The following is a 25,195-nucleotide window of genomic DNA, read 5'->3' as shown; positions in this document are numbered from 1 at the left end:
GAGGTGTTGTGGGGAAAAGAGACTATGAGGTCGAGGGAAGAGCCGAAAGACCTGGGAGGAGGAGACTGCACTGGTCCAGGCGAACGATGATGAAGACTGGACCCGGTGGAGATAGTGGAAGGGTGAGAAGTGGGTGGATTCTGGATTGGTATAAGTTCTCCTCCTCCTCCTTCTCTTTCTTTCTCTGTTAACCACCACCACCACCACCAACCAGCCCCAAAGAGTCGCCCAAAGGAAAAAGGGAGAAAGAAAACATCCCGCCCCGGTCTCTGGGACGGTGCAAACCACTCACAGCTGCGGGTAACCAAGGTACCCGCAGCCCTCCACGCTCCGGCGGGTCCCAGGAGGGCGCCAATGAGGCGGCGCCGCCAGGGAACGCTCTCCTCCCCGCGCCCCAAGACCGCGGCTTGGCCCAGTCACCGGATTTGAAAGGGAGTTTGGGGTCGGTCACGAGCCCGGCTGCATGCTCCAGAGACTCCGGAGACCCTGAGAAACTCCTCAAAGGTCTCCACCTTCTGCCTCAGATAGGGCAGGAGTCTGCATTGTGGAGCGCCACCTGCATGCAGCAGCCCCGAAGAAGAGGCGGGCCCCCATTTTACAGCAGGGAAAACTGAGGGCTCAGCGGCCACAGGGCCCGCAGCGAGTCCATGACGGATTTAGGGTTCAAATCCCTTTCCATAACAACGGCAAAAACACTAAAAATCACAGGAGCTAACCTTTATTGAGCCGTGTGTTCACAGCACTTGGCATGTACTGTCTCATTTAATTTTGCCAACACCTAAGGGGTGGGTAGGTAAATCCTTCCCGTTTTACAGATGAGGGGCTTTTAGGGTTTGGGGCCTGCCCCAAGGCATGGAGCGCTGGGATTTGAACACAAGTCTGCTCAGAGCTTGTCTCCAGCCTATGGGGAAGCTCCGGTGCTCTAGAATGACGGACCGTTCCAAGAGGCCTGAAATTGCAAACACAGGCGGGGATGAATTGGTTTTGTTTTTTGAGAGATCCCGGGAGGCCCAAAGGCCTCCACAGCTCCCCGCTTTAACGTGGCTCACTCTTTTATTCGGGTTCCTGCGCGCTCCAATGGGGCACCCGCGGTTAGAGGGAGGATTCAGAAAGAGGAAAAGGCTGGGGAAGAGGACGAGGAGCTTTCGGCCGCGGAGGGGGGCGTCCGGCAGGCAGACCCCGCAGCCCCGGGGGCCGCCGGGAGCCGCGCCCCCTCGGCCCCGCCCCCTCCTCGGGCGCCGACCTAGGCGGTCACGTGACCGAGCCAGGCGGCAGCTGGGGCCGGAGGGCGAGGCGCGCGGACACGGCGGCCAGGCCAGGCGGGGCTAGAGCCGAGCAGGCCGGAGAGGGCCGTGCGCCCGGGGCGGGGGGGTCGCGCCGCGCCCGCCCCCTCCCCGCCCCGCGTGGGGCGTACGCACGCTTCTCTCACCGCCCCTCTCTCCGCGCGGGGACCCCTGGCGGACGGCGCCTGGACATGGCCAGCGATGCTTTGCAGGTAGGCGCACCTGCGTCCTCAGCCCCCTGGCGGCCAGCCGGCTCCGGGGACCCCCGCCCGCGCGCTGTCGGAGCCCCCGGGATCGGGGCGGCCAGGGCGGGTCCCCCCCTCCCCGGAGCACTGGGCGCCCCCTCCCTGGGCCGGCACCGTGGAGCCAGCACAGTCCCCTTCTCGGCAGGTGGAGGTACGCACAAGGGGGGAGCGGGGAGGTACTGCAGCACCCCAAGCTCCGCCCTTCCCCGAGAATTAGAGGGGGCGCGGCAGAGGCTAGAATTCAGGTGTCTGTGGCTGGCTGTGCATCCCGGTGCCTGTCGCCCCTGCCACTCGTTCTCCCTCCCAGCGTTCGGTTCCGGGCAGGTGCAGCTCCACCTGAGCAGGTGCCTGGCGCTGTGCCCCGGGAAGGGAGGAGGCCGCCCGGCCCGTTCCTCTCCCCCGCACAATAAAGCTCCAGCCGCCCCCACCTCCGGACTGAGCTTTACGATGGTCCCGACGCCACCCAGATTGTTACCTGTTGCCGGAAGTGCCAGAGTCACCTCATTAGGTCGGGGGACCAGGGACCCACACGGCCACCCGGCTGCCAGGTGGAACCTTATTCCAGGTGGGGAGTGTCCATGTCAACAGACTGGGGATTCTCTTATACCTGGAATCCCACCTGGGCATGGGCTGGGTCACCCCACAACATACACACACACACACACACACACACACGCAGAGGCACAGCTGACCAACCTGCCGTCCAGCCAGGTTCTTCCTGTGCCACCTTGTGGACATCACAGCCCTGGACTCACCTTCCCTATTTGTGGCTAGCAGGGCCAGGGTGACTTGTGAAACTTCTTTCGTTCAGTGACCCAAATCTGAGACATGTCCTGTATCTCTGGTGCCCCCATTAGCGCCTCATCATCCCTCCGTCGTCCTGTGGTTGCTGTGTAACTGGGTTCTCGTCTCCTTCTGCACCTGCCCCCACATCCCCTTTGTGTCTGTCCCATGACCCCCATCCCCCATCCCAGTCCTGCTGATGGCCTGCCAGCCTTGCCGAGGAGCTGGGCGTATCTGGTGTTGCCGATCACACAAGGTCAGACCTTGGGGGCTGGGGAGGGCTGGGGTCTCTGCCTCTACACCTCAGCCCTGGGAGGGCTGTGTAGGAATCCTCTGGCGCATGCATGCGCTTGGCGTGTAGCAAACATGACCCGGACGGAGGCTGTGATTCCTGGAACGAGGATGGACCTGTGCCCTGGTCCCCTTTCCCATATCCTTCCTGCTCTCTTCCCCTGTCCTGGTCATTCCTTTCTCGTGGCTGCTTGGGTCTGCTAACCTGTCCCTCTGTCTGTCCCAGTGTGTGCCTGTCTGTTCTGTGTCCAGCAAACGGATGTCCTGTCCAGATTCCGGAAACGCCCAAAGCATTGAAATCTCCGGACATGGGGTCTAGGTCCCTGGCCACTCTGGGAAGAGGGGAATTCTGGAAGATGGACCCTCTGGACCTGGGGTCTCCTGCTTCATGGTGGGAGTTGGGGGAGCAGGGATTCTCCAAGGCCAGGCCAGGCTCCTGATTCATGAGTTCATCATGCTGGCCCTCAGGTGGCCCCTGCCCTAGGCAGGAGTGAGTCACCCAAGAGAGGAGAACCCAGGAGGGCGGGCCTGCCTCCCTCTCTGCTCTGCATATTCTCAGGCCTCAGCTGCTGGAGGAGGTGGGGCTGAGGGAGCCTGCTCCTCCTCTCTGCCTGGACTTCCCTCATTTGACCTGGCCCTGCTCCTGGCTGTGCCCCTGCTCTGCCTCCTGGGGATAGGGTGGGGCTGGGTGGCAGGTGGGGCCTGGTTGGTAGCAGGTGGTATTAGGTGAGCCTGGGTTTAAATTCCAGAGCTGTCACTTCCTAACGGTGTGTCCTGGGTCCAGTGCCTTTCCCTCTCTGAACCTTGGTTCTGCTGTCAAAAAAATGTAGCTGGAGGGTTTTCATGGTGGGGAAAGATGTAGACCAGGCCAGCACCTTGCAGGTGGGGCTGCTGTGAAATCCTTCCTGGGTCATGGTCAGCAGCTCAGCATGTGCATCTGCGTCCTTTAATCCAGGGTTTCTAAGCCTCAGCACTATTGACATTTGGGGCTGAATCATTCTTTGAGATGGAGGCTGTCCTGTGTACTGTAGAATGTTGAGCAGCATCCATGGACTCCACCCAGTAGATGCCAGTCGCACCCCCAGTTGTGACGACCAACCAAAAATGTCTCTGGATATTGCCAAATGCCCCCAGAAGTGGGGTGGTAGTGGAGGCGATCCCCTCCGCCATGGAGAACTGCTGCTGCCACCTCTCTGAGCCTCAGTTTCCTCACCTGTAAAGTGGGGGAGAATTATGGCAGTTGCTCAGGATAAATGTGAGGGGTCAGTAGGCTCATGGGAGTGACGCTTTTGGCCTGAAGTAAATCCTCCCTGGGGGCAGCTGCCCTTGAGGTTGGTCGGGAGCCAACCATGACTTTCTGCATCTCTGAAATGGGTTCTCATGGCGGCGGCAGATAATGTATGTGGGGCTCTTCATGCCACGCCGACACCTAGCTCAGATTCTGGGCATTCCTGTTTGAGATCCTAGTTCTGCCTTCTGCTGGCTGTAAGACTTTGGGCAAGTTATGTCACCGCTCCAGGCCTCAGTTTCCTCATCTTGAAAATAGGGTGATAATAGGGACTTCCCTGGCGGCCCAGTGGTTAAGACTCTGCGCTTCCACTGCAGGGGGCACGGGTTTGATCCCTGGTCGGGGAACTAAGATCCAGCATGCCATGCAGCATGATCAGAAAAAGAAGAAAGAAAATGGGGTGATGATAGCACCTTCTGGGGTTGCATTAGTTGACCTGGGTGCAGTTTGTAGTAACTGCTATCATACTTGAGCTTTAATGGAGACACTCTCACCCCAACCCTCCAGCGTTGCCTCCTCACAATGTGGGCCCCAAGGAGGTGCCGCTGGGCTGGCCAGGCCCCTTTGGCCTCCAAGCTGTGGTCAGCAGCAGCGAGAGACCGAGCTGAGAAGAATCCGGAAGCTGGGACAGGCTGCATCTGCAGGAAGGGGGCTGGGCCACCCATATAAGCACTCATGGGCGTTTGCCTATAAGTGTGCACAGGGGTAGATGCAGGGGGTGTGCACACACTTGCTAGCCTGCGATGCGTGCACATGCCTATAGGTGTATGAGAGTGTGTGCACACCCAAGCCAGCCCCTGGAGCCTGTATACACGGGGGAGGCTGCTCTTCATGTCCACACTAGTGGGCCTGTGAATGTGTGCACGCTGTGTACACCTTGGGCACCCTCTTGGGATAGGGAGCAGGGGCCATCCCTGGGGTGCCTCCAGAGAAGCCGGTTCAGGCCTGGAGTGGGGGCTGAGAGGAAGGCCCTCTAGATGCCCCGGAGGCCCAGAGCTGGCCTTTTGCAGGGGTTGCTGGGAGCTAGCAGGAAAGAGGAAGTAGCAGGCGAGAGGCCCTGGCAAGGCTGAGGTTCAGGAAGAGGGCGGGGCCCTCAGCCGGGACCCAGGATGGCGGAGGCCAATCCCCCTTTGGACCGGGAGCTGGAGGTGCGGGCTGGGGTCCTTGTGGGGGGCCAGCAGAAGAGGACCCCAAGTGGCACAGGCCAGAGGCCCTGCCCTCGGTACCTCTCAGTTTTGGACTGAAGGGAGGAGATGAGGTGTTGGACTTGGAGTTTTCTGTTTGAGAGATGAAACTGTTTGGGGCCCTTTGGGCTTCCAGGCTGGGGAGATAGAGGAGGAAAGGGAGAGGGCTCTGCTCTTTAGGGTGCCGGTTGTAGAGGATGAAAAGAGGGGAGATGGAGCCTGTCCCCGGGATCTAGTTTGGGGGTACAGCAGGGGATAGATGAGGCCTCGCCCCGTGTCCTCCTCGTTTGGGGGTATAGCAGAGGGAAGGTGAGGCCTGCCCTCAGTACCTCCTAGTTTGAGGGCACGGCAGTGAGGAGAAGGGGCCTGGGACCCCAACCTTATGGTTTGGTGGGGCATCAGAGGCCTGCCCTTGATACTTCCTTGTTTGGGGAGCAGCAGAGGGAAGATGAAAACCCGCCCTCAGGACCTCATAATTTGGGGGATAGGGGAGTGGAGATGGGGCCTACCCTTGGGACCTCCTAGTTTAGGGGGGCAGCAGAGGAGAGAAAGGGATCTGCCCTCAGGGCCTTGTCATTTGGGGGGGCAACAGAAGGGAGACAAGGCCTGTTCTTGGGACCCCCTAATTTGGGAGGACAATGGAAGGAAGATAGGGCCCGTCCTTGGGGACCCCCTAGCTTGTGGGGCACAGTGGTGGGGTGATGGGATCTGACCTGAAGAATCCCACTGCATAAGGACAGATGAAGGGAGATTGAACTGTATTTGTGGTCCCCTAGTCTGAGGGGACAGGGAAGGAAGAAGCCCCTGCCCTCGGGACTTTGCGGTTTGGGGATGTCTGAAAGCAGGGACAGGGCCTTGCCTCACCTCCCACTTTTGGCGGCGGGGGGCGGTGCCGATCAGAGGACATGGAGCAGGCCCTGTGTCAGGAGTTACAGTCTGGGAGGGGGCCAGGCCAGGTCGGCTGAGCACAGTCTGCACCCCATGGTCCTCCTGGCCCCGCTGACCGTGCTCCGTCCTCTGCAGAGCGAGCCACGCAGCTGGTCCCTGCTGGAGCAGCTGGGCCTGGCAGGTGCCGACCTGGCAGCCCCCGGGGTGCAGCAGCAGCTGGAGCTGGAACGGGAGCGGCTGCGGCGGGAGATCCGCAAGGAGCTGAAGCTGAAGGAGGGCGCCGAGAACCTGCGGCGGGCCACCACCGACCTGGGCCGCAACCTCGGCCCCGTGGAGCTGGTGCTGCGCGGCTCCTCGCGCAGACTCGACCTGCTGCACCAGCAGCTGCAGGAGCTGCACGCCCACGTGGTGCTGCCCGACCCCGCGGCTGGCGTGCACGGTAAGCCAGGCTTCCCCGGGGATGCGGGACAGCAGGGGGTTCCACTGCCCAGGGCTCACCCGTTGTGTCCTAGAGCGAGGCCAGCCCATAGCCTCTGACCTCCAGGGAGACACACTCGGTCACCACAGCACCGTGCCTCAAAATACAGGCAGACCAGAGGCCAAAAGCAACACCCAGAGAAAGGTACACACAGTCACACCCACACCTGGACAACACCAAAGGGCTTACACGGGATCACACGAATATCCAGACTCACAGAGTCATACCACCACCCGGACAACACCCAAAGACTCTTTCTAAAATATCTTTAATTTTTATTGATTAAAAAAATTTTCAATTGTGATCAAAAAACACATAACAAAATTCATCATTTTTAAGTGTACAGTTCAATGGTGCTGAGTAGATTCACATGATCGTGCAAGGGACCTGCAGAACTTTTTCATCTTGCAACCGAAGACAAAGATGTAACACACATCACATCAGTAGCCAGAGACATTCACACAGGGTCACACCAGCACCCAGACAACTCCTAAGGGCATACACACTATTATATGAATACCCAGAGACTTCCATACTGGCACCCAGCACCCAGAGAAATGCACACACAGTCACACCGACCCACAGACAATACCCAGAGACTCGCACATGCTCGCGCCAACCCCCAGAGATTCACACACACGCAGAGCTGCCCAACCCCTACAGACATCCACCGACCTATCAACAGCCTGAAACTTATACACACAATCGGACAAGGCCTGAAGACTCAACACCACTTAGCCCAACACCCATATACCACTTAGGTGTGTCAACAGCTAGAGACCAACATTGTCATGTCAACACTCAGAGATACAGTTCAGCCGACACCCAAAACCTCATCCGGTCACAGCTGCACCCAGAGTGACCTGGACAGTCACACTACTCGCTAGAGACTCACAGAGCCATGCCAGCATCCAGAGACACACATGTCCGGCTATACCAGCACCCAGACACGTGGACACAGTTGTACCAGTGCCAGGAGATCAGAAAGCACAGTTGTGCCAACAGTCGGAAGCATATGCCTAGAGTCACCCCCAGCACCCAGAATCTCACACAGTCATTCTAACACCTCGAATCTCACAGTTACACTAGCACCCGGGGAGACACATACTCAGTTATGCCAACACCCTGTGGGTCACAGACCTAACCACCGCCACACCCATGGGTGCCCACACAGCTGTGTAAGTAGTTGGGGACTTCCGTACAAAGGTAGATACAGTCACACCAGCACCAAGGACTCAGCGCACACCGGGACACTTGCCTGTGCTCATTCATGCTGGTCCTGCCCCAGTCCTGAAGGGGTTTCCCTACGAGGGCTGGGGTGGTTGGGCCCTCTGGACCCTGGTCCTCAGCTCTTCCTCTCCCTGGCCCCGGGGGTGGATCCTCTCAGCTGGGGCAAAACCACCTGGGCAGATGGAGGTGAGGGCCATGGTGACTCTGCCCCATCTACCCCCTCCAGATGCCCCCCAGTCCCCCTGTGAGGGCGGCCCAGCCTGCTCAGCTACCAACCTGAGCCGCGTGGCCGGCCTGGAGAAGCAGCTGGCCATCGAGCTGAAGGTGAAGCAGGGGGCGGAAAACATGATCCAGATGTACAGCAACGGCAGCACTAAGGTGGGGGCAGCGTGAGTGCACAACCCCCTGTGTGCATGTACACCTGCAAGCGCATACAGTCTGGGGGGGGCAGGGTGGCACCTACATCTGCTCCCTTGGGAGTCTGGGATCCTCTGGGTTGGGGACAGAGGGGCTGATGGGTGGCTTTGCAGCAGGACTGGGGTGCGGGCAGCTCATTGGGGCATATGGGAAACAGGGTAACTGTGGGTGATGTCAGACAGACACATGGCAGAGGCTGTCCCCCCCACACTCAGTTACCCCCAGAGATGGTCAGGGCAACACGCAGCCTCCCACTGCTGGTGGTCTCTCTCTGACACCTGTACACACAGATCAACACCTAGGTGCACACATACCATCATCCTAACATCTAGAGACACAGCCATGGTCATGACAGCACCTAGAGACGCACAGACACACATACACTGTCATAAGATCTAGAGTCACATCAGTAACAACGCTCATAAACACGTGGAGGATAACCACCACAGCAACCTCTAGATACAGAGAGACACACACCATTGTATAACGCCCGGACACAGCACAGGCCAACAGACTACCTAGACACACAGACATGCACATCATTAAATTCACACTCAGAGACCAGAATTGTCACACAGGTGCTCCCCCAGTTGTACCAACACTAAGTACACAGTCACAGGTTTGCACCAACACTCAGAGATACACCCACAGCACAGTCAGACCTACAGCTAGAGACCCGGAGAGCACCCATGCCTGTGTGCACACACAAATGCCAATATTATGTGGGAGGGCACAAGCCATGCAGAATTTTTTTTTTTTTTACCTTTTATTGATGTGTAACAAATGGACGTAAAGTGCAGAAAACTTAAGTGTACAGACCAATGAATTTTTATCTGGGTACACATCACCCACATCGAAATACAGAACACTTCCTGTCACCCAGAAAGGGTTCCCTCCTGCCCACTTCAGTCAATACACAGGCTTCTTTCACCACAGGTTAGCAGTGCCTGGTTTTGAAACACAGCACCAGATAGATGGAAAAATCCACAACCAGTGTCCGGTGCTTGTACACAACACGGGGTCCTTGGCTATGCCCAGTCATTGCTGTGCCTTGACCTGCACACACAAACATCGGGACTCCACTTACTGCAACTGTCTCACATCCAGTCACCCTTGGATTTACCCACGTGGCTACAGTCAAGGCTGCACCCACCACGGGGAACACTTACACACGTACGCCATTCTGACAGCTGCCACAAATACAGTGCCTGCTGGTGCAAGGCACGGCTCTGAGCCCTGCACACATGTTAGCTCCTTTAATCCTCAGCCCAGTGTTGGTTGGTGCTATTAGTACTCCCCTTCCTGCAGATGAGCGAACAGGCCCAGAGTAGTTGAGTGGCTTGCCCAAAGTCACACAGCTGTAGGCGGCACAGCCAGGATTCAAATGCCATGGGCTACATCTCCCATCAACACCCAGGAACACACGGAGGCACATGTTATCACACCCACACGTGAATGCTCTGTCACAGGGTCACCCAGGGCCTGCACGATGTGGACAGCAGGACTGGTGGTCAGACCCTCATCTGCCCAGCCTTTCCCTCATGGCCCATCTCTGCCTCCAGGACCGGAAGCTGCTGCTGACGGCCCAGCAGATGCTGCAGGACAGTAAGACCAAGATTGACATCATCCGCATGCAGCTCCGCCGGGCACTGCAGGCCTGCCAGCTGGAGAGCCAGGCGGCCGCAGACGAGGCCCAAGGTGAGTCCCTTGCCCTGAAAAAGCCTCACCTGCATTCCGCCTTGGAGAGTTCAGTTCCCAGCCCCACGAGGGGTCCCTTTCTGAGGCAAGGAGGTGGGTGCTGTGACTCACCATGTGACTGGAGCCCATTCCTGACCCTTGCCAGGCCTCAGTTTCCCATTTTGTCTTATTTCAGATTTGCATGTGATCATGTATTGGCAAACTATGGTTCTTGGACCAAATCTGCTACTGCCGCCTTTTATTTTTTTTTCAAATAAAATTTTATTGGCACCCAGCCATGCCCATTCATTTACTATCACTTAAGGCTGCTTTTGCACCGTGACAGCAGGGCCAAGTAGTGGCAACAGAGCCTGTGTGGTCTACAAAGCCAAAAATATTTACCCTTTGGCTCTTTAGGGAAATAATGTGCGGACCCCTGGACTAGGTGGTTGCCTTGTCACGGTGGCCCCTGTGGTGTAGAACTGTGGGTGTCCACGGTGTGTGTGTGTTTCTTTGTGTGTCTCAGTGTATGAATGCCTGGGGGTGTCTCAACCCCATTGTTAGCCTGAATTTGTGACAGGGTCTTGATGTATTGTGTGCAGAGAAGATTATCTGTGCTACTGATGTGTGTCAGTGTATCAGCTACTGATGTGTGTCCGTGATGCTGACCGTGGGGACCAGAGGTTGTATGCATGCCCTGTAACTATGGTAGTTTCTGTGTCACCATGAGAGGTAAGTGTCAGCTCTTGGTGGGTGTTAGTGCATTTGGGCTGCTGTACCGCAGTACCACAGACTGGGGGTGGGGGCATGTAAACAACAGACATTTATTTCTCACTGTTCTGGGGGCTGGCAAGTCCAAGATCAAGGCGCCGGCAGATCCAGCGTCTGGTGAGAGCCCTCTTCCAGATTCATAGACAGCAGCTTTCTTACTGCATCCTCACTGGTAGAAGGGGCAAGGGAGCTCTCTGGGGTCCCTTTTATAAGGACACTGATCCCATGCATGAGGGCTCTGCCCTTAGGACCTAATCACCTCCCCACCAACTAATACCATCGTATTGGTGGTTGGGTTTCAACGTATGAATTTTGCAGGGACACAAACATGTAGTCCATAGCAATAGGGCTTGGAACTCGGATGGCAATGTGTGTGTCTTTGTAGCGGGGAGGTGTCAGCCTGACTGTGTGGTGGTTCATCTGTACTCTGAATGCCTACGTGGGCTTCTCAGTGACAGTGTGTGATGGTATGATCACGTCCCTGTGCTTTTGGGTGACATTGTAACTTTTGGTGACAGCCTGATTTTGTCCCCATAAGTGTAAAAGCCTTGATGACTGTTTGGGCACATGTGACAGCAGTCCAGGTGGGTGCCACACAGCTGTGGGTGACTGTGACTGAGTGCCCAAGTCTGAGTCTAGGTCGTTGTGCAGGACAGCGAGACTGTCCTTGGAATCTACAGCCTTGGATAAGGGTGACCGTGACCTTGTTTCTCTGAGTGACAAGTTTCCTGCACCTGGGTGACAGTGTATACTTGTGCCTGTCCCTGTGCCATTGGGTCTCTGTGTCTATGGGTGTCAGTGATGCTGCCCTGCCTATGTGACAGTATGACGGCATTTCTTTACCTGTCCCTATGCCTTATCCATGTGGCAGTGTGATTGTGTTCCTCTGATTCTCCCTGCGCTGGACATAGAGCCCTGGGAGTTTTGCCACTCTGTGACTGTGTCCTATAAGGGTATTTATGTTTTGTGACCATTTCCCTCTGCCATTGTGACTGTGTCCTTTTGCTGGGGGTTGACAAGGCATATATCTATGTAATAGCTTCACCACTGTGACAGAGTCCCTATGTGGCAGTGTGATGGCTTCTTTGTGAGAGTGTGTGTTCCTCAGCGTGTGGGTGTCTGTGTTCCAGTGCCTACACTGGTGACAAAGTGATAATGCCACTGTCACCCTGTGAGTGACAGTGTGATGATGTTTGTGTTTGTTCTCCCAACTACATTGTATTTCATGGGGTGGGTGGTCACTACGCATTTATCCAGACCCCAGCTGGAGGAAATGAGGTTGTTTCCAATCTTTTGCTCGTAGAAGGAAGGCAAAAGAGGTGTGTTTTTTTTTTTTTAATAAATTTATTTATTTATTTATTGTTGCCTTCATTGGGTCTTCGTTGCTGTGCACGGGCTTTCTCTAGTTGCGGTGAGCGGGGGCTACTCTCCATTGCGGTGCGCGGGCTTCTCATTGCGGTGGCTTCTCTTTTTGCAGAGCACGGGCTCTAGGCACGCGGGCTTTAGTAGTTGTGGCACGTGGGCTCAGTAGTTGTGGCTCGTGAGCTCTAGAGTGCAGGCTCAGTAGTTGTGGAGCACGGGCTTAGTTGCTCCGCAGCATGTGGGATCTTCCCGGACCAGGGCTCGAACCGTGCCTCCTGCATCGGCAGGCAGATTCTTAACCACTGCGCCAACAGGGAAGTTCCTGCAGAGGTGTTTTTTATGGGATAAAGTCCCTGAACTGGGATTGCTGAATCAAAGGGTAAATACATTTGTGATTCTGATAGAAATGGACAAACTGCCTCCACTGGCAAGCCACTTGTATTCCCATTAGCAATGAATAAAAGTTACTAATTTTTTTTTTTTTTTTTTTTTTTGTGGTATGCGGGCCTCTCACTGTTGTGGCCTCTCCCGTCGCGGAGCACAGGCTCTGGACGCGCAGGCTCAGCAGCCATGGCTCACAGGCCCAGCCGCTCCGCGGCACGCGGGATCCCTCTGGCCCGGGGCACGAACCCGTGTCCCCTGCATCGGCAGGCGGAGTGTCAACCACTGCGCCACCAGGGAAGCCCTACTACTTTTTTTTTAAGTGTCCCTGTGTCTGTGTGACTATATCCTGTCCAGTTGCCATGGTATCCCTGCGACAGTCCCTGGGGATGAAGTGGGACCCTGACAATGTGTCTGTCCCTAAGACTTTGTTAATGGTGTGCCTGTATATATGACTGTCCCCGGGTGACAGCTTAACTACATCCCTGGGACCGTCCATGTGTGTGTGAGAGCGTCTGGGTAAAAGAGGGACAGCAGCTGGGTGGAAGGGTGGCCGTCTGCCTGTGGGTGACAGTGTGACTGTGTCACCATGACCCCCCACCTTGGGAGAAAGTGATGCATATTGATGGCCATCTGTCTGTGGCCAGTGCTTGTTCCTGCAGATGGCCGCGGGTCTGGGACTGGGCTGGTTGGACCTGGGCCCAGGCTAGCCTCACTGCCTTGTGTCCCACACCCACAGGGAGTCCAGACCTGGGGGCCGTGGAGCTGCGCATCGAGGAGCTGCGGCACCACTTCCGAGTCGAGCACGCGGTGGTGGAGGGCGCCAAGAACGTGCTGCGCCTGCTCAGCGCTGCCAAAGCCCCAGACCGCAAGGCTGTCAGCGAGGTGAGGGATGCGGTGTCGACCCAGAGGGGTGGGGCTTCAGCGAGGGGTGGGACCTCATTTTCAGGGAGCCCAGGGGTAGGACCCAAATGGCTGAGGGCTTGGGCTTGCAGGGAGGAGATCCAGGTAGGACTTAGCCAGTCTGGGGGAGGGGCCTGGGTCTGCACTTGGGGAGGGGCGTGCTGGATCCCCGCCCCAGCCCGGCCAGTCTCCTCCCACCACAGGCGCAGGAGAAGCTGACCGAGTCCAACCAGAAGCTGGGGTTGCTTCGGGAGGCGCTGGAGCGGCGGCTCGGGGAACTGCCCGCTGACCACCCGAAGGGGCAGCTGCTGCGCGAGGAGCTTGCTGCGGCCTCGTCCTCAGCCTTCAGTGCCCGCCTGGCCGGGCCCTTCCCCGCCATGCATTATAGCACCCTGTGCAAGCCCGCGCCGCTCACAGGTGGGTCCCGATGCCCCCCCCCAGTCCGGACCCTACCTCCCGCAGCTCTGGACTCCTGACCCTTCCGAGTCCCCCAGCCCCGAGACCCCCAACTGGGATCTCCACTCTCCCCAACCCTGGACTCCCATCCCACTGTTCCGTCCCTTCTCCATTCACCCCAGTCCTCTAGACCTGGGCCCCACTTCCCATGTCAGACAGCCACATGTACCTGGACTTCCCACCCCACATTACCCTCTGAGGGACTCTTGCCCCCATCCCCATCCTCACTTTGCCACCCCTCCCCAAATGGCCCTGCCTTTTTTCTCCAGCCAGAGTCCCCCAGCCCAGTCTTACAGTCCCTTGCTCTCAGAACCCTCAGCCCTGAACCTCTGTTCCCCAACCCCCAGGCTAGCCAGCCCCTCCCTCCTTAGATCCCTCAGCCACTACCTCCCAGACTAGCCCTACCATAGACCCCAGCCCCAGTGTCAGACCTCAGATCAGCCTGCCGAATCTAAGCCCGGACTCCTGGTCCTACCTGGCTCACCACTGCCTGGACCTTCAGCCTACACCCTGAACCTCTCTTCTGTCACTAAACCCCAGCATCCAGCCCCCCTCCCCAGATTGACCCACCCCTCCCCTTGTCCCATGTTTCTCACTTCCGGACACAGCCATCGCTGCATCAGACCCCCTGCCTCACCCTGATAGTCCCTCACCACCTCCCACTTGCATGCTGGCCACTTCTGCACGTGCCCACTTTACCTGCAGGCCCTTCCCCTCGTCCTGCCCCAGGTATGACCCCCCGCTCCCCCGTCATGATCCTGCCCCTCTCTCAGGGACCCTGGAGGTGCGTGTAGTGGGCTGCAAAGACCTTCCAGAGACCATCCCTTGGAACCCGTCACCTTCAGTGGGGGTGCCTGGGACCCCTGAGAGCCGCACCCCCTTCCTGAGCCGCCCAGCCCGGGGCCTTTACAGCCGAAGTGGAAGCCTCAGTGGCCGGAGCAGTCTCAAAGCGGAATCCGAGAACACCAGTGAGTGGGCATTGAGGGTCTGGAGGGATGAGGTGGGGTGGGGGGTCCTGGATTTCCCACATTTGTAACATTCTTAAAAATTAGTACATCACACCCGTTAGGATGGATACCGCAAAACAAAACAAAACAAAACAAACAACAGCTTTTAAGGAGGATGTGGAGAAATTGGAGCCCTTCTGCACTGTTGGTGGAAATGTAAAATGGTGCAGCCACTGTGGAAAACAGTCTGGCAGGTCCTCAGATGATTAAACATGGAATTACAGTATGATCCAGCAATCCTGCTTCTGAGTAAATACACAAAAGAGTTGAAAGCAGGGTCTCGAAGATATATTGGTATACCCATGTTCATAGCAGCATTATTCACAATGGTCACAGGTAGAAGCAACCCAGTGTCTGTTGACGGATGGATGGGTAAACAAAATGTGGTCCATCCATGCAATGGAATATTTTTCTGCCTTGAAAAGGAAGGACATTCTGAAACATACTGCAACATGGATGAACTTGAGGACATTACGCTAAGTGAAATAAGCCAGTTATAAAAGAAAAAGTAGTATATGATTCCACTTATATGATCTAGAGTGGTCAGATTCATAGAGATAATGGTTGAGGGTGAGGGGGAAACGGAGAGTTATTGTTTAGTGGGGACAGAGTTTCAGTCTGGGAAGATGAAAAGGGTTCTGGAGAGGGATGGTGGTGATGGTTGCACAGCAGTGTGGACGCACTTGATACCACTGAGCTGTACACTTAAAAATGATTATGATGGTCAATTTTACGTTATGTGAGTTTTACCAGAATGTGAAAAAAGCTAATACGTACATGTTTAAAAGTATGAATAAAAGAAGAATAACAATAGAGTAACCATCTGTGTTACCGCCACCCAGGTCAAGAAGTAGAATTCTCTGAGCCCCCTCATGCCCCATCCTCAATTCCAGCCCCTTCCTCTGTCCTAGAGGTAGCTACTCTCCTGACTCTCATGGTTATCATTTCCTTGTTTTGCTTTGTAGTTTTAGCACCCATGTACCATCTCAAAACAATGTAGTTCAGTTTGCCTGTGTTTGAACTTCATGTATGTGGAATCATACAGAATGTATTTCACGGTAGTGACTTCTTTTAGTCAACATTGTTTAGGAGACTTATCCCTATCGTCACATGAAACTATAGTTCATTCATTTTACCCCTGTTTAATTGTCTTAGACTGAAGCATGTCAAATTGCTGTCTTTTTTTTAGGTAAAAAAATAGTTGAATATCAGCCATTTCATGGTTTAGCTAATAAGACTATATTACAATTTATATATTAATTCATGGACAGTGAGATGTTTCTAATTTAGGGCTGTTATGTAAGTATTATATTTATGCATCTCCCAATGTATACTTGCTTGCATTTTTCTAGGGTAACTACTTAGGAATATATTGCTGGAACTTGTATACAGCATAAAAGCAAATTTGGATCCCCGCCTCTCACCACGCGCAAAACTCAACTGGAGATGGATTAAAGGCCTTAATGTGAAAGGCAGAACTGTAAAGCTTTGTCAGATAGCACAGCAGAATATTGTGGGGGGAGGAGAAGATTTCTTTAATAAGATACAAGAGATTACCCTCCCCCTGCAAGAATCTCCTGACACCCTACCCCAACCCCTGTTCCAGGTGAGGTGAGCACTGTGCTCAAGCTGGATAACGCAGTGGTGGGGCAGACGTCCTGGAAGCCGTGTGGTCCCAACGCCTGGGACCAGAGCTTCACCCTGGAGCTGGAGAGGGTGAGTTCGGTTAGGGGATGACGGGGCTTGGAGGAGGAGGAGTTTGAGGCCTCGGGCACCCCAAATGACAGCCCTCTTTCTCTCCCTTGAGGCACGGGAGCTGGAGTTGGCTGTGTTCTGGCGGGACCAGCGGGGCCTGTGTGCCCTCAAATTCCTGAAGTTGGAGGATTTCTTGGACAACGAGAGGCATGAAGTGCAGCTGGACATGGAACCTCAGGGCTGCCTGGTGGCTGAGGTACAGCCTGACCCCGACCCTGAGAAAATGCTTTGGCATCTCCTGCTCTGGAAGGGGAAGATGTGTTTTCCATTGGTCTCCGAATCTCGATAGAAAAGTACATATAATTAGTCACATCAGTGCATGACTTAAGCTGGGATTGGTTTTGTTCTGAAACAAGATATTAAAAAAAGAAGAAACAAAATTTTTTCAAACTAGAAAAGAAAAGCAAAACCTAGCAACATATTACAGAGATTGCTACCAGAGCCACAGCTGAGCAGAGAGATTCCTTCCGCAGTGATGTCAGGGTTAGGGTCCAAATCAGGGTAGCCCACCCTTGGCATTATGGACATTTGGGCTGGATCATTCTTGGTTGCAGGGGCCGTCCTGTGCACTGTAGGGTGCTGAGCAACATCCCCTGCCTCCATCCACAGGATGCCAGCAGCAACCCCCTGCTCCAAGTTGTGACAACCAAAAATGTCTCCAGATATGGCCAGGGTCCCCTGATTAAGAGCCCATAGTCTAAATAACATTCCTAGCTGACCCCTTGTAGTATGGCTGGGCCCTGTTCAAAGTGCTATGCTGGCATTAACTTGTTAATCCTCACAATAACCCAATGCAAACAGGACCATTATTAGTCACATCTGATAGAGGAGGAAATGAGGCACAGAGAAAGAAAGTCACTGGCGCCCTCATTTAACCAGAATTATCCTCAAAAATTCTTTAAATTTGCCCCTAACATATACATGTGTCCTGTTTTTTGTATATATGTATACGTGTGTGTGTATGTGTGTGTCTCCCCATGTCCTTAAACCCAGGAGGAAATTTGTTTTCCTTTCTGCTACTTGATTAGATTTTTAAATGCCACTTCTCTTTGCAAGAAGATCAAACCATGTGAAAGAGATCAGAAATGTGAAAGAGAAACAGTTCACAGTGCACAGTATAAAATACAGCTGTACAATTAACTCTGTTTTCGGGAGTGGGATAAATATCAAGTGAGTCATTGGGTTCAAGTGAGTTTAAAGATTAACCTGAAAGGGCTTCCCTGGTGGCGCAGTGGTTGAGAGTACGCCTGCCGATGCAGGGGGCACGCCCCCGTCCGGGAAGATCCCACGTGCCGCGGAGCAGCTGGGCCCGTGAGCCATGGCCACTGAGCCTGCGCGTCCGGAGCCTGTGCTCCGCAACGGGAGAGGCCACAACAGTAAGAGGCCCGCGTACCGCAAAAAAAAAAAGATTAACCTGAAAGAAGCTTTTCCTGGGTTGCCAGAGACCAAATATATATTACTCTAAGTTTTCACTAAAAAGTGCTTTCAAAATTAAAAAACATTAGTAAATTTTCACTAATCCCCAACACGTAGTTTTTTCTTGAAAAAGTATCTAGAAAAATTCTTAAAATATTCAAGGGCTGTTTTACTATCCAGGTGGAAATTCTTATGTGATCTCATAATCGAGGACCCCTGAAGGAAAGGAGCAGAGAAGGGCAGACTTCAGATGGTAGGGCCACGCAATTCTTCTTCTATTAGGAAGACTGTCCAAAACCCAAGTGGACAATAGAGGTGGGTGGCCCGGGGGACAAGTTCTGAGGCAGTCCTTCTTGCCGTCAGGGTTTACTTATAACATTCTATTTTGTTCTCCCCAAAGCACCAGGCTGTAGGACTTTCTGCAGTTCTGTTGTCAGTGAGCCTACAATAGTTGAGTTCTGTTGTAGGTAGAAATGTTCTATATGTGTCATCCAGTACAGTAGCCGCTAGTCAGTAGAAGTGTGGCTAGTGTGACTGGGGAACTGACGTTTTCATTTTACTTAATTGAAATAGCCACATGTGGCTAGAGGTGACCAGATTGGACACCCATAAAGTCACACAGTTCTGTGACTTCAGCACCTTCTAGAAGATGTGTTGGAGTCGGGAGAATTCAACTAGACCAGTGGTTTCCCCACATGGGTGGGTGCCAGCATCACCTGGAGGGCTTGTTGAAACACAGACTTCTGGGCTCCACCACCGGGGTTTCTGATTCAGTGGGTCCAGGTTGGGGTGGCGGTGCTGAGAATCTGCATTTCCAGCAGGTTCCCAGGTGATGCTGATGCTGCTGGTCTGGGACCACACTTGGGCAATCGGGACACTAGGTGAAGTGTAGGACCCGTTTGCTGGAGTTGTATGTACATCTCATTGGATCAGACCCACTCCCCACACCTGGAGGAGGGCCTGCTTGCCTACTTCTTGCCTTTCCAAGATGGTACTTCAGGAGGTGGTCCTGTCGAAGGATGGATTGGCTTTATGACCCCTTAACACAATGCATAGTACCCTGTGGTTGGACGCAATGCCACAGCGATCAGAACCCCCGAAACATATGGGCGTGCACACCTATGATCCTAAGGGCTTCCCCACCAAGCTGCCAGGAGGTGGGTGAGGGTCCTCACGCTAGCCCCTCCCTCAGGTCACCTTCCGCAACCCTGTCATCGAGAGGATACCGCGGCTCCGACGGCAGAAGAAGATCTTCTCCAAGCAGCAAGGTGAGGGGATGGGCTGGGGCAGGGGAGAGACCAGGGGTCCTGGGAGTGTCACAGAGGGTGACACCTGCCCCCGTCTCCCCAGGGAAGGCATTTCAGCGCGCTAGGCAGATGAACATCGACGTCGCCACCTGGGTGCGGCTGCTTCGCAGGCTCATCCCCAATGCCACTGCCACAGGCACCTTCAGCCCTGGGGCTTCTCCAGGACCTGAGGCTCGGTCCACAGGGTAAAGAGGGAGGGCCCCGGAGTTCCGGCTGCCTCTGGTTGCTTCCCGGAATGCTAGGTCTTAGATGCACCCTCTTCCCTTTGCTGCAGCGACGTATCTGTGGAGAAGCTGAACCTCGGGGTTGAGTTGGACAGCTCACCCCAGAAGAGCCCTCTGGGTCCTCCTTCCAGCCCATCAAGTCTGGTGAGCTTTCCCCTTGGCCCGGGCAGTGTTAGGGGACCTCCACTGCCACTCAAGGCCCAGAGATCGCCAGGAAGTTCCCTGGTCACACAGCACACCTCTGCCAGAACCGGGGTCCTGTTCTCTATCCCGGATAAAAACATGAGCTTGGGAGCCAGGCCACCTGGGTCCCATCCCTGCTCTGCTGCCTCCTAGCTGTGTGACTCACGCCAAGCAGCTTCACCTCTCTGTGTTTAGTACACTGCCCTGTAAAACGATCACATTTAAAACTCATGTCGATGACAGAAGTCCAATTAGTGGTCTTCTCTGGGCGGGGGTTTATTGATAGGAGGGGGGACACGAGAGAGCCTGGCAAAGATGATAAAAATGTTCTGCATCTTGATCTAGGTCGGAGGTCAGCACGCTTTTTCTGGAAAGGGCCATATAGTCAGTATTTTCAGCTTTGTGGGCCAGAAGGTCACAGTGATGACTAGTCAATACCGCTCTCATAGAAAGCAGCCACACCTGATACAGGCAGACATGAAGGGGTGTTGCTGTGCGCCAGGAAGCCTTACTGAATGTCTGTCACTTTCATGGATCATGAACTATTCTTCTTCTTTTGATTTTTTTCCCCCAACCCTTTAAAAACGTAAAAATCATTCTTAGTTTACAGACTGTACAAAACATGGAGTTTATCAACCCTTGGTCTAGGCGACGGGCATCTGGGTAGATAACGTATGTAAGAGCTCTTTCCATTCCCCACCTCACTGAGTGCGTTTTATCCCTCATTTTCTAAAAAAATGGAAACAATAATATATGCTTCATGGCATTAAATTAAAACGAGATGCCTCATTAAATTAGATGAGTTTGTCAAAAAAAAAAATACAGAAGTTGAATAACAGTGAATGCTGGGGAGGATGCAGGAAGACAGCACGTGAATCACTACATCTCCTTCGGAGGGCACAGCTGGCTGAGCTAAAAAAAAATGGGCATTATCTTGACCTAGAAGTTCCACTCCTGGACATCTATGATGGACATTCACACACGTCCACCAAAATGCTTGAATGGTATAAAATACATCTAGAAAGGTACCCACGAAATCATTAACAGCACCTGGCTCTGGGGAGGGCAGCTGGGGCAGGAGAGGACTGTGTTTCCTACTGTACACCTGTTTGCACTGATTGACTCTTTAGAACTGTCTCTCTAGTGGAGAATGATGGACCGGTAGGTAAATTTTTCCCACTTAAATTATTAATTTTGATTCTTCTGAAAGTCATATATGCATATGATGTAAAGAATTAGGTCACTCCATGGTATTCCCTAATACCAATAAAGGGAATAAGTAGATAAATGATCAAATACAGCATAGAATGTGCTGGGAAGAAAAATAAAGCAGAGAAAGGGGACAGGGAGTGTTGGAGCTTCTGTTAGTTATTTAATATGGCGGTCAGCTGGCCACCTTCAAAGGTGACATTTGAATAAAGGCCTGAAGCAGGTGAGGGAGGAACAGTGCAGATGCTGGGAAAAGAGAGTTCCTGGTGGAGAGAACAGCCCCATGCAAAGGTCCTGGGGTGGAAACTTGCCTGGTGTGCTCAGGGCACAGTGAATGGAACAGTGTGGCTGAAGGGGGATTGAGTGAGGAGGAGAGGGGGAGGAGAGGTGAGGTCAAATTGGTGACGGGAGCCTTGGTGGCTATTGTGGTTCTGGGTTATTGTACTCTGACCTCCTCTGTCTGCCACAGACTTCTCTGATCCAGGAAACTACCACCACTCCTGAGCTGCCTTCAGAGACCCAGGAGATCCCAGGCCCCACCCTGTGCAGGTGACACCCCTCCCCTGGCCACCACCCACCACCCCTGCCCCCTGTCCCTTCCCCACCAGCCTCCTCTTTCCACAGCCCTCTGAGGAAGTCACCCCTGACCCTCGAGGATTTCCAGTTCCTGGCGGTGCTGGGCCGGGGTCACTTTGGGAAGGTGAGGCGGGGAGCAAGGAGTTGGGGGTCTTGGGGGGTCCAGACCTCCAGGTCCTTGGACTGGCCACTAAGGCCACCCCTGCCCACTGTGGTTCCAGGTGCTGCTCTCCGAATTCCGGCCCAGCGGGGAGCTGTTTGCCATCAAGGCTTTGAAGAAAGGGGACATTGTGGCCCGAGACGAGGTGGAGAGGTGGGGACCCTGCTCAGGCCCTCTGAGAACTTTGGTCTTCTGGGAAATGGGAGACAGAGCAGTCCCCTCCTTGGAGCTGCTGTGAGAGTGATTCATAACAGTCACTTGTACTTATTAAGCTAGTATTGGGTCGGCCAAAAAGTTGGTTCGGATTTTTCTGTATTACAGAAAAGCCCGAACGAACTTTTTGGCCATCCCAATACTTACAATAATAACGACTCCTAGAAAGCACCCACCGTGTGCTTTACAGTTAGTAACGAATTCCTCACAACAGCTCTAAGACGTAAGTACTGTTCTTGTCCCCATTCTGCTGATGGCACAGAGTTTGAGCAAATTGCCCAAGGTCACATAGCCAGTAAGCAGCAGGTCTGGGATTTGAACTCAGGGACTCGAGTTCTGAAGCCTGTGCTATTAATGGTGCCATTGTACTGCCTCTGCTTTGGGGTCAGGACCCTGAGTTCAGATCCTGCCTCTGCTACAGATGTGCTTAGAAACCTTAGGGAGTTCATTTCACCCTTCTGAACCTCAGGCTCCCCTTCTAGAAAAGGGGAGTCATAATGCCTTTCTTGCAGGGTTGCCGGGTGGAATGAATGAGAGGATGACTCTAGAGCATTCTGCACGGTGCCTTGCCCCCTGTAGATACCTGAGATCATCCCCAGTCTTCTTGACATCCTTTTATTAACCAGGAACCCAATTTAAGGCTTAAGCAAATACAGGAATTTATTGCTCTGCATCAGGAAAGTCCAGGGGTGGACTACCTTCAGGCATGGCTATACGCAGGTGCTCAGTTGATATCTCTCACTTCTGCTTTTGTCTGTGTAGGCTTTGCTTGCAGTCACCTCACAGGGACAGAGATGCCCCCCACCCTGGCAGTTTAAGGCTCATCTGCAAACTTTAGCTCTTCTTCCTTAATAATTCCAGCAGAAATCCTGAGATTGAGCCCCATTGGCGTGGCTTGCCCTTTTGTGAGCTAACTCCTGGCCAGGGAGATGGGGTGCTCCAAAGGGAAATAACAGTCCCTCTAGTGGTTTCCCAAAGGGAAGTTACTAGGACAATGGATGGATTCTGGGTGCCTGGTTAGCATGTTCAGAAGCCTTAAGCAACTTGCCCAAGTGTGCACAGCCATGCAAGGCCCTTGACAAACATCTGATGACAGGACTCTAGGGGGTGGGCGAGTTGGTGGTAGGGAGCTGCCGTGGTCTCTGACCCCTGCCCCACCCCCATCCTGACCAGCCTGATGTGTGAGAAGCGGATCTTGGCGGCTGTGACCAGCGCGGGACACCCCTTTCTGGTGAACCTGTTTGGCTGTTTCCAGACACCAGAGCACGTGTGCTTCGTGATGGAGTACTCGGCTGGCGGGGACCTGATGCTGCACATCCACAGTGATGTGTTCTCGGAGCCCCGTGCTGTGTGAGCCTAGTCCCCCTCCCCACACCTCCACCCACAGGCCCTGCCTCCCCCCAGCTCCTGGAGTTATGGGGTAATGGGGGGCTTTTGAGGATGTGGGAGCCTTACGTGACCCTCTCCCTTCCCTGGAAGCCCAGCTCCCTCACACCGGCCTCTCTCTGCAGCTTTTATTCGGCCTGTGTGGTGCTGGGGCTGCAGTTTCTCCATGAACACAAGATTGTCTACAGGTGTGTGTGTGTGTGTGTGTGTGTGTGTGTGTGTGTGTGTGTGTGTGCGCGCGCGCGCGCATGCGCATGTACCCGTGCATGCATGCTCTGCCCACTGGGGGACCCTGAGGCTTCAGGCAGGACCCAGATTCCCCCTCATCCCTCTTTACATCCTCCCATCCCCTCCCCCACAGGGACCTGAAGTTGGACAATTTGCTCCTGGACACCGAGGGCTATGTCAAGATTGCAGACTTTGGCCTCTGCAAGGAGGGTGATGAGGGGCGGGACTGGGATCTGAGGGGCTGGCCTCTGGGGTTTAGACAGAGAGGGGAGGGAGTGGAGTCCCCAGCCCTACCTGGGTTATCCCCTACCCTGGTCCTGGGACAGGGCTGGCTGTCTGGACCACCCCATGCTGGGCTGGGCTAGAGCTGTGACCTTTCCCCATAACCTCACATGGCCCTGCTGCCCCCAGGGATGGGCTATGGGGACCGGACCAGCACTTTCTGCGGGACCCCGGAGTTCCTGGCACCTGAAGTGCTGACAGACACATCGTACACTCGGGCGGTGGACTGGTGGGGGCTGGGCGTGCTGCTGTATGAGATGCTGGTTGGTGAGGTGAGGCCCCAGGCCGCTCTGCCCTGCCCCTGGTAACCTGTGTATGCCCGGTGGGGGAGAGGGGGGTCAGCACTGGCCTCCACTACGTGCTGTCTGACTGAGGACAGGTGGCTTTGCCTCCCTAGCCTCCGTTTCTGCATCTGTAAATTGGGGTACTTACCCTCCCAAGTGAGCCTTGTAAAAGTGCAACGGGAGCCCAGGGTGGAGCTGGGTGTGGTGTGGCCAGAGGGGCCTAATTCACCCTGGCTCTTCCTGTCCCCAGTCCCCGTTCCCAGGGGACGATGAGGAGGAGGTATTTGACAGCATCGTCAACGATGAGGTTCGCTACCCCCGCTTCCTGTCAGCCGAAGCCATCGGCATCATGCGCAGGGTGAGGACCCCCCCAACTTAGGGTGGGCCAGGGGAGTGGCTCTGGGACTAGGAAGGGGAACACTGACACAGAACTCCCTCCCCCCAGCTGCTGCGGAGGAATCCAGAGCGGAGGCTGGGATCCAGCGAGAGGGATGCAGAGGATGTGAAAAAACAGCCTTTCTTCAGGGTGAAGTCCCCCACTCCCAGGACCCAGTCATCCCCCCCACCCAAGACCTAGTGGCTTCACCTCCAACACTGTCACCTCCCCTAGACACCTGCCTGCCTTTCCTTCCCCCTCCCTTACCCTCACTGGCCCTCCTACACCCACATCCACTCCAGGCTGGCCTGGGGGGGAGCACTGCCCTGTGTAGGAGCCCAGGCCCCTCCCCCGACTCATACAGTGATCCTTCCTGAGCCCCCAGGCCCGACACTTTCCCTCCCTCTATCTTGTGACTCCCTGTGTTGATCCCCACAGATCCAAGGCCAGACTGGGTGCAAGGAGCAAACCCCTCCTGCGCTCTGCTCTGAGCCTCCCCTGCTGACCTCTCCCCTCTCTGCCCTGCAGACACTGGGCTGGGATGCCCTGCTGGCCCGGCGCCTGCCGCCGCCTTTCGTACCCACGCTGGCCGGCCGCACTGATGTCAGCAACTTCGACGAGGAATTCACAGGGGAGGCCCCCACGCTGAGCCCACCCCGCGACGCTCGGCCCCTCACGGCCACAGAGCAGGCAGCCTTCCGGGACTTCGACTTCGTGGCCGGGGGCTGCTAGCCCCCTCCCCCACCCCTGCCCCCACCGAGCTGTCAGTTTTTAAAAAGGCCTTTGGGATTTGCTCTATCCATGTATCTCCGTGTCCGTTCTTGTGCAGTAATGGGGGTGGGGGGCGTGCTTGGAGGTGGGGAGAGTTGGGAGGGGGTGTGATCGGTGGCCGGCGGCGTAGGGAGTGATGGGGAGAGGCCCTGGATTATGGTGGGGGATCGTTTGAAGGGGG

The 25,195-nt window shown here is 54.8% G+C and overlaps 1 protein-coding gene across 3 annotated transcripts; it reads left to right on the top strand.

The window, feature by feature from the left end:
* Positions 1–1,474: 1,474 nt before the first annotated feature.
* PKN1 (protein kinase N1) lies at positions 1,475–25,041 on the top strand (the record flags this gene model as incomplete). Of its 3 annotated transcripts, none has more annotated exons than XM_079703147.1 (22): positions 1,475–1,495; positions 6,098–6,401; positions 7,897–8,048; positions 9,650–9,785; positions 13,018–13,163; positions 13,385–13,598; positions 14,411–14,605; positions 16,251–16,360; positions 16,452–16,595; positions 19,008–19,083; positions 19,166–19,307; positions 19,397–19,490; positions 21,208–21,287; positions 21,363–21,438; positions 21,536–21,627; positions 22,861–23,037; positions 23,199–23,261; positions 23,435–23,511; positions 23,713–23,855; positions 24,118–24,225; positions 24,313–24,393; positions 24,772–25,041. In XM_079703147.1, 22 exons carry the CDS (start codon positions 1,475–1,477, stop codon positions 24,973–24,975), a joined length of 2,835 nt encoding a protein of 944 aa, XP_079559273.1. In that variant the 3' UTR covers positions 24,976–25,041. The 3 variants fall into 3 exon arrangements, with proteins under 3 accessions (XP_079559273.1, XP_079559272.1, XP_079559274.1); XM_079703146.1 differs by lacking the exon at positions 1,475–1,495 and adding an exon at positions 2,511–2,567; XM_079703148.1 differs by lacking the exon at positions 1,475–1,495 and adding an exon at positions 4,985–5,038.
* Between the last annotated feature and the right edge of the window lie 154 nt (positions 25,042–25,195).

This window comes from Hyperoodon ampullatus, assembly GCF_949752795.1.
Source record: "Hyperoodon ampullatus genome assembly, chromosome: 4".
NCBI lineage: Eukaryota > Metazoa > Chordata > Mammalia > Artiodactyla > Ziphiidae > Hyperoodon > Hyperoodon ampullatus.
This window is presented reverse-complemented; position numbering and strand designations above follow the sequence as displayed.